Consider the following 9,632-nt stretch of genomic DNA (forward strand, 5'->3'; position numbering starts at 1 on the left):
TCTAACTAAAATAACTCCCGCAATACAAACAACCACAATCATTTGTCCAACAACTCTAACCAATACAAAAACCCACAAAACACATATTATCCACCCCACAACAACTCACAAAACACCCATCTTAATGCCCTAAACAACTTTTACCAACAGCCATCAAATCCTATGCAACCACATCCAAACTCTCAGAGGATCTCTAGCTTAGAAATGTTGATGGAGAAACTCATCAAAACTTAAGAAATGGCAAGACAAGATCAAGCCCTGATACTCAAAAACCAAGAGGCTTCAATGAGAAATCTTGAGAGACAGATGGGACAAATGGCTAAACAAATTACAGAGATAAGTGAAAAGCGAGCAAATGCACTCCCTGGTACCACTGAAAATAACCCGAAAGACATAGGAAAAGGCATCAAATGGGAAGAGTGCAAAGCAATCACTTTGAGAAGTGGAAAGAAAGTGGAGAAAGAAGCTATTACTCAAGAAAAGCACAACAAAGAAGGCTCAAAAGAAGAAGTGAAGGAACAAGAACTTCCCACACAGAATGACAACTCAACCAAGAAGAAGGTAGTGGAAGCATACCAACCAATGCTACCATATCCTCAAAGGTTCAAGGGAGAGAACAAAGAGAAGCAATACTCCAAATTCTTGGAGATATTCAAGACACTACACATCAACATCCCCTTCATAGAAGCACTTGAACAGATGCCACTATATGCTAAGTTCATGAAGGAATTTTTGACAAAGAAAAGATCCCTGAAAGAAGGACAAATGGTTGTGATGACCAGGGAGTGTAGTGCCATCATCCAGAGAGAATTGCCAAGGAAGAGGAAGGACCCAGGAAGCTTTCATATCCCCTGCACCATAGGCAACATGATAATTGAGAGAGCATTTTGTGACCATGGTGCAAGCATCAATCTGTTGCCTCTATCCTTGATGAAGAAGCTTCAAATTCATGAATTGAAATCCACACAAATAGCCCTCCAAATGGCAGAAAAATCCATTAAGCAAGCACTTGGACTTGTGGAAAATGTTTTGGTAAAGGTGGGAAAATTTTTCCTCCTAGTTGACTTTGTCATTCTAGACATAGAGGAAGATCATAACACTCCCGTCATTTTAGGGAGACCTCTCCTATCTACAGGCAGAGCCTTAATAGATGTTGAGAAGGGAGAATTAATGCTGAGAGTGTACGAAGAGCATATAGTGTTTCATGTCTTCAAGAGTTTGCAAGATCCCAATCAAGAAGAAGAGTGTAAGAAGATTGATTTGAGAGATCCAAACTTGGAAGAGGCACCTGATTAGTCACTCTCAATGCACTCAAGCTCATGCTGAAAAGAAAAGGAAGAGGTAGAAGTGTTGCAACAAGCTCAAGGAGTTGAGAAGGAACCACAACCAAAACCTCCATATGAGATCCTCAGCCGAAACCTTTCAAAAATTGAAACTCCAAAACATGGACCACCTCTTGGAAAGGGAAAGAATTCTAAGAAGAAAGTGCCAAAAGGGTGGAAAAAGAAGAAAATTCTCACTGAAGGCTTCACACCAGGGGACAAAGTGATGCTAGCTTACCAACCAATGGAAACATCCACATATTGCTCTGGATACTACATAGTGAATAAGATTCTTTCACTTGAACATGTGGAAATTATCAAGAATGATACTGGAGGAAAGTTCATAGTGAGAGGGGAAGGGTTGAGGCATTATGTTCATCACCCTCCCTAATAAGGAAGAACCGTCAAGCTAGTGACGATAAAAGAGTACTTGTTGGCAGGCAACCCAACCGGAGGTAACTCCCTTTTCCTTCACTGTTTCAATAAGAAAGTTAAGTAGGTTAGCTGTATTGCAAGGAGCTAAGTTTGGTGTTGCACACCAAAGTAACTCAAGGGTGAATGTTAGATGCTAAGTTTGGTGTTCCACCAAAGATTTTTTTTTTAAATACATTGCACCTTCATCATGACTAGTTATCAGCTCCAAACAATCAGAGAAAGTACTTAACAATTGTTTAGTTTTTAGTTCATAGTCTGTTCTCTAGTTTATAGCTCGTTTTTCTAGTTATAATATGTTTCTCAATCAAAGCACATGAGGTTTTCTGCATATGTACAAACTGCTGCATAAGGTAAGGAACTAAGTTTGGTGTTCACACACCAATCTAAGTTCAAAAGTCTACAAACATACATGCATGCCAACCATGTTTCAAGTGCTTGGGGAACAAGCAACTTCTAATATCATTGCAGAAAATCATCCAAGATTTTGTAAGGACTAAACATCATCAACCAAAGAGATAAAGAGGAATGTGAAGACCAACAATGATGATGATAAAGAGTAAAGCAAGTAAACTCCAAAAGGTTGTATTGTTAAGTGATGGTTTCGTATTAAACACTACTATGATTGGAAGTGATATTATACCCCTGTCTGTCTGCTTAGTATAGCTTCTCTGTAGTTCAATAACTGAGATGCTTGATAGTTCACAATACTATACTCTTGGAAACTAGCTTGCACCCAATATTTCAAAAAAAGTATCAAAGGACAGTTCTTTGAAAAGAAGGATTGAGGAATTAAAAAAATTTTTGAGGTAAGCAAAAGATTAAGAGAAGTGGTTCTAGTTGGATGATTGTGTATTGAGGTTGCATGTTTATGAAAACTTGGATGGGAGCTCATAGGCATGACATAGAGTTCAAAGAAGTATTGTGGAGATTCTCAAACATTTATTGCTCCAAGAAGCAGCAACAAAAGAAAACAAAAGAAACAGAAAAACAAAAGAATGTGGCAAAAGGCTCTGAGCATCAATTACTGGGAGAAGAAAAAAAAGAAGAGAGGAAAGAAAGAAATAAGAACTCAAAGAGCTACCGTCCTTGTTAAATGCTTGTGGTAGAATTGTGTCAAAGAGAGAGGCTTGAGCAAGTAAATCCTAAGGGGTGCTTCAACACCTAATACCTTAAAACCAACTGGTTTAGAAGTATTGATTGAAAGCTTATTTAAAGAGCCGCTTTGAGACATGAAACTTAGAGTTAATGCCAAAACACAGAAACCATAAGCTGCTTCAAGGTGATTACCTATAGAGAGATCTCCATGATATTATCTGGATGAAAATCCTAAGATCTAAGACTTCTAAGATGTGGGGACTAGTAACCACTGAAGCCCTTGCAGGAGCATATAATTTAGAGTTCACCCCACTGTCACTTAATTACTTCAATCCCAGGACACTACAAGTTATTCTTCAATCCAATCCAATTGGAAGAACCTTTGTGCATAATTCTTTTCTTGCTTGGGGACAAGCAAGGTTTAAGTTCGGTGTTGTGATGACAAGTCATCCTATGCTAGTTTTACTAGCATTTTTACATGCTTTTATTAGATTTTATGCACTTTTTTGCACAATAAGTAAGTGATTGGAGTGAAATTTCATGATTATTATGATTCAGTCAAACATCATATATTTTATTCAAAATCATGATATTTATGCAAGGATTAAGTGATTATTATGAATGAGGCAAATTCTTATGATTTTGGTGAGACTTTATTACTGTTTTGATTGAATACAGGTGAAAAAATGAAGAGAAAAAGGATCAGTACAAAGTAACGTCGCGTCCAAACAAAGAGCGCCACGCTCAGTAAGCGGCGCGCACGTGCATGGGACGCTTACGTGTCAAGGACAATTTTCGAAGAATCATGCCTACGCGTGCATGAAGCGTATGCGTGGAAGTGTTTCGCGCTCGTTTTCAAAGAGAGCGCTACGTTCATTCACTCAGTGTTTTCGGGGAGATCGAAATTTGGAGGCAAAGTTCTGCAATCGACGCGTACGCGTGCATGACTCACACGTGTCGATGGGTCATCTGGAAGGAATCACGCTTACGCGTGGCTGGCGCAGAAGCCTGAATGGAGATTTTGATACCCACGTGCACGTGTACATGACGCGCACGCGTGGGGTAGCATTCACTAAGCCAACGTAGCACTCAATAAGAGAGCGCCATTGAAGACGCGTACGCGTGAAAGGAGCGCGTGAGCGTATTTGGAGCTGAAGACTGATGGTGACGCGTACGCGTGCATGACGGTTACGCATCGATGGGTGAAAAGCGAAAAAGGTTATGCACGCGTGAGAGACGCGTACGCGTGGAAAGTGAACGCTGCGCTCACTTTGAGAACGCAATGTTCCTCTGGAAGCAGCACCAAGTGTCATTTTGATCAACTTCTTCAAAGGCCAAAAAGCCCACTCCAAGTATGGGAAGCCAGGATTAGAAGATGTATAAATAGATAGGAATTTGATTTCATTAGGGAGCTCTCTTTTAGTTTTCATTTTAGCATTTTTAGAATTGGGATCAGATCTGAATTTTCCTTTCCGTTTTGATTTCTCTCTTCTGCAACTTTTACTCTTCTGATTTGGGTCTTGAACTTGGATTGAAGAATTCTGCTGAATTTCTTCATTTGAGAGTCATCTTTTGTTTTTCCTTTCATAATTCTTAGAGTTGAGTTCTTAGAATTGAAGATCTGATCATAGTTCACTTCTTATTGTACTTTCTTCTGCAATTTCTTTTCTGTTTGTTAACAGATCAATTGAGATCTAAATTTTCCTACTGTTTTATTATTCTATTGCAATTGTCAATTTCTATTTTAGAAATTTAAAGTGGATCTAAGTTTTCATTCTATTTCAATTCTTCTGCAGTTTTACATTTCTGTATTGGTATTGCTTTGATCTATTTTCTGAGTTTCTCCATCTGAGAGTTCTTTAATTCACTGCACATTAAATTTTCCAGTTCTATTTTGAATCCCAATACCCAAATCCCTTTAATCTTTATGCAATTTAAGTTTCCTTGCAATTTAGATTCAGCCATTTACCTTTCTTATACTTTAATTTTCAGTTATTTACTTTTCTTACACTTTAAGTTTAAGCTCTTTTAATTTCTTGCACCTTAAGTTTCTGCAATTTATTTCTTCTGCAATTTAAGATTCGGCCAATTTCAATTCTGCACTTTAGTTTCCTTGCAATTTTACTTCTGTTAATCAAATTTCACTCAAATCATCAAATATTCGCTTAACTAAATTCATCACCATACTAAAGTTGCTCAATCCGTCAATCACTGTGGGATCGACCTCACTCTTGTGAGTTATTACTACTTGATGCGACCCGGTACACTTGCTAGTGAGTTTGTGTGGAATCGTTTTTCCCTCATCAACAACCACAATGAGGATCACCACATCCATTAGATTGATATGCATTAGGAGTGGAATTATACGTATAAGAGACTGGAGGAGGTTGTTGCCAAGAAGGTTGATCCATCCCTTGAGGCTCCTCCCATCTTTGATTCCCAAATCCTTGATGCACATTGATAAACTCATATTTTATGATATATTTTGTGCTCAATTTAAGTGATTTATTCAATCCTTCACTCACTTATTCATGTTAATTGCATGGTTATACTTTCCCTTCCTTATTATGTGATGTATGTGAAAAACATGTTTCCTATGCTTTAAAAATAATTATTTTAATTACCCTTTTATTACCATTCGATGCCGTGATTTGTGTGTTGAGTAGTTTCAGATCTTCTAAGGCAGGAATGACTTAAAGGATGGAAAGAAAACATACAAAAATGGAGGGAAAGTACAAAATGGAGTTTTTGAAGAAGCTGGCAGCGACACGAACGCATGGACGACGCGGCCGCATGCCTAGCGTGAAAAAGCAGCGACGCGAACACGTGAATGACGCGATCGCGCGCCACGAGCAAAACGCAGATGACGTGGGCGCTTGACCGAAGCGAACGCGTGACAAGTAAAACTCCAAATAACGCGACCGCGTGACCCACACAGACGCGTGTCAAAGGCCCCGCACCAGAAATTACAGAAAACGCTTCCAGTGATATCTGAAGCCCTTTTTTGGCCCAAATCCAAGTCCCGAAGGCACAGATCAGAAGTTATGAAGTGGGAGAATGCATCCATTCAAAGGAGAGTCTCCAATTAGTTACTTTTGATGATTTAGATGTAGTTTTGAGTGAGAGGTTCTCTCCTCTCTCTTTTAGGATTTAGAATTAGGATTTCTTTTGCTTTCAAGATTATCTCTTTTCATCAGGTTCAATATTCCTTTTTATTTATTTTCTCAATATTGATTTATGAACTTTTCTATGTTACAGATAATTCTCTTAATTAATGATATTTGAAGTATTTCAGTTTTTGATTGCTTTCTTTTATTTACATTATTTTTATTTCCAATCTGAAGACATTTTTTTTATTCCAGCAGATTTACTTTTTCCCCTTTTGGTCTTGGTCAAGAAATCAGTAACTCAAGAGTTATCAAACTCAACGTGATTGATAATTGTTATCTTGTTAATTAAATTGAACTTCAATAATTCCAGTCTTTTCTTAGGGATTGACCAGAACCTGAAGTTCAGACTAATTAATCCACTTGATCTTCCTTTGCTTTTGTAAAGGCTAACTAAGTGGGATTAAGACTCAATTCTCATCACCATTGATAAGGATAACTAGGATAGGATTTCCAATTTCTATTACCTTGCCAAGAGTTTATTTTACAGTTATTTATTTATTTTATTAGCCATTTAAATTACTCATTCCTTATTTTCAAAGACCCCAATTTACAATCTTCATAACCAATAATAAGAACATACTTCCCTGCAGTTCCTTGAGAAGACGACCCGAGGTTTAAATACTTCGGTTATCAATTTTAAAGGGGTTTGTTACTTGTGACAACCAAAACGTTTGTACGAAGGGATTTTCTGTTGGTTTAGAAACTATACTTACAACGCGATTATTTTCATTCTTTACCGACATTAAATCATCCCTCGTCAAAATCGCGCCGTTGCCGGGGATTTATTCAAAATGGTTGATAAAACCCATATTTTATGATATATTTTGTGCTCAATTTAAGTGATTTATTCAAACCTTCACTCACTTATTCATGTTAATTGCATGGATTTACTTTCCCTTCCTTATTATGTGATGTATGTGAAAAACATGTTTCCTATGCTTTAAAAATAATTATTTTAATTACCCTTTTATTACCATTCGATGCCGTGATTTGTGTGTTGAGTAGTTTCAGATCTTCTAAGGCAGGAATGACTTAAAGGATGGAAAGAAAACATACAAAAATAGAAGAAAAGTACAAAATGGAGTTTTTGAAGAAGCTGGCAGCGACGCGAACGCGTGAATGACGCGATCGCGCGCCACGAGCAAAACGCAGATGACGCGGGCGCTTGACCGAAGCAAACGCGTGACAAGGAAAACTCCAAATGACGTGACCGCGTGACCCACGCGGACGCGTGTCAGAGGCCACGCACTAGAAATTTCAGAAAACGCTTCCAGCGATATCTGAAGCCCCTTTTTGGCCCAAATCCAAGTCCAGAAGGCACAGATCAGAAGTTATGAAGTAGGAGAATGCATCCATTCAAAGGAGAGTCTCTAATTAGTTACTTTTGATGAGTTAGATGTAGTTTTGAGTAAGAGGTTCTCTCCTCTCTCTTTTAGGATTTAGAATTAGGATTTCTTTTGCTTTCACGATTATCTCTTTTCATCAGGTTCAATATTCCTTTTTATTTATTTTCTCAGTATTGATTTATAAACTTTTCTATGTTACAGATAATTCCCTTAATTAATGATATTTGAGGTATTTCAGTTTATGATTGCTTTCTTTTATTTACATTATTGTTATTTCCAATCTGAGGACATTTTTTTTATTCCAGCAGATTTACTTTTTCCCCTTTTGGTCTTGGTCAAGAAATCAGTAACTCAGGAGTTATCAAACTCAACGTGATTGATAATTGTTATCTTGTTAATTGAATTGAACTTCAATAATTCCAGGCTTTTCTTAGGGATTCACCAGAACCTGAAGTTCAGACTAATTAATCCAGTTGATCTTCCTTTGCTTTAGTAAAGGATAACTAAGTGGGATTAAGACTCAATTCTCATCACCATTGATAAGGATAACTAGGATAGGACTTCTAATTTCTTATACCTTGCCAAGAGCTTATTTTACAGTTATTTATTTATTTTATTTTCCATTTAAATTACTCATTCCTTATTTTCAAAGACCCCAATTTACAATCTTCATAACCAATAATAAGAACATACTTCCCTGCAGTTTCTTGAGAAGACGACCCGAGGTTTAAATACTTCGGTTATCAATTTTCAAGGGGTTTGTTACTTGTGACAACCAAAACGTTTGTACGAAGGGATTTTCTGTTGGTTTAGAAACTATACTTACAACACGATTATTTTCATTCTTTACCGACATTAAATCTCGCTCGTTAAAATGGCGACGTTGCCGGGGAACTGCAATCGTGTGCCTTATTATTGGTTATTGTAAATATTTCTCTTTTACTTGTTTATTTGTTCTTATTTTCTTCTTTTATTTTTATTAGCTACTATGAATTCTCACCCCTCTCGCTTTGAGTTTGGTTCTAATATTGTTGAAAGGAGTGAAAGTTATAACAGGAACATGCATCAAGGTCTGAGCAATCAAAGATGGATGGAGCCAAGAGGTTCTGATCAACCCTTTAGGCAACAACACCCTCCAAGATATCATGGGCAAAGACCATTTTACAATGCATGCCAAGCTAATAGATGTGGTGGACCACCTTGTAGTTACCAACAAGCCCCACCCTATACTTATAGACCATCCTCTCAACATAACTTCGAACCACCACACTCACAAGCTCCTTTTCACCATTCACCACCATATGATCCTTATTTACCCCGATTCCAATCCAATTACTTCCAAACACCACCACTTCCCTATGTACCACGTCCAAATCTATCACCTACAGAATCACAGGTTCGCCTCAAGGAAATAGTTGATCAACTTCAAACAACCCTTCATCAACTGGAGCAAGCAATAAGTCAATTATCTTCTAGACGTTCGAACATTCAAGGACCTCCCAAAGCCCCATGTGGACAATCTAATGAAGAGCGTAGCATGAAGGAGATACTAGAAACTCCAGTGGACAAGACAGAGCATGACTTCGTACTAGAACAAGTAGAGGAAGCTGTCATTATAGAAGAAGAAGAGTTAGTTGAAGACTTAGGAGACGCTGAACTTCCATGGGAATCCAGAGTTGTGGAGAATTGTGTCAAGGACGTTACAATTGATGCTAAGGAGGATAGTGCACAACCCCCAAGGCAAATCTTTTATGAAAAACTAGACGGAATAATCCAAGAAGCAAGTTTCCTTGATGATGATAATCTCAAGTCAAGTTCTCTCAGTAATGAACTTGCATCCGCGAGTGAATTCTTTGAGATCGAAGAATCTTCCCCAAGTGAATACGAAGATGATGCAGAGGTAGATTTCTCTCAACCTTCCGTTTATGACTTAAGTGACAAGGAAGACATAGAAGGCTTTGATCAGGACATGGATGCAATTAAGGAAGTCTGCAAGGAAGTGAAGAAATTCACAAGAGAGCACAAGGGAGTAGAACTCACAGAACCACTGGAAACACCTATCCCAAGGCCATTACCACCCAATACAAGCTTCAAGTGGGTACAATCCTTAACCTTTAACTTTATCTTTCCACTCGAATATGGGTTGCTTGAAACAGATGGCCAGCTTAGAGCTCTCTACGGCTTTAAGAGTAAGAGGGAAATGGCTCATACTCAGAGCTGGTGCACAAGGTTCAATAAGGTTCCACGCTTCAACTCGAAGTGCA

The 9,632-nt window shown here is 38.0% G+C and overlaps 1 protein-coding gene across 1 annotated transcript; it reads left to right on the plus strand.

The window, feature by feature from the left end:
* Nucleotides 238–1,296, plus strand: LOC107646950. Its single transcript, XM_016351092.1, has 2 exons — nt 238–602; nt 783–1,296. Exons 1-2 carry the CDS (start codon nt 238–240, stop codon nt 1,294–1,296), a joined length of 879 nt encoding a protein of 292 aa, XP_016206578.1.

The sequence above is a fragment of the Arachis ipaensis genome, chromosome B06 (genome assembly GCF_000816755.2).
Source record: "Arachis ipaensis cultivar K30076 chromosome B06, Araip1.1, whole genome shotgun sequence".
NCBI lineage: Eukaryota > Viridiplantae > Streptophyta > Magnoliopsida > Fabales > Fabaceae > Arachis > Arachis ipaensis.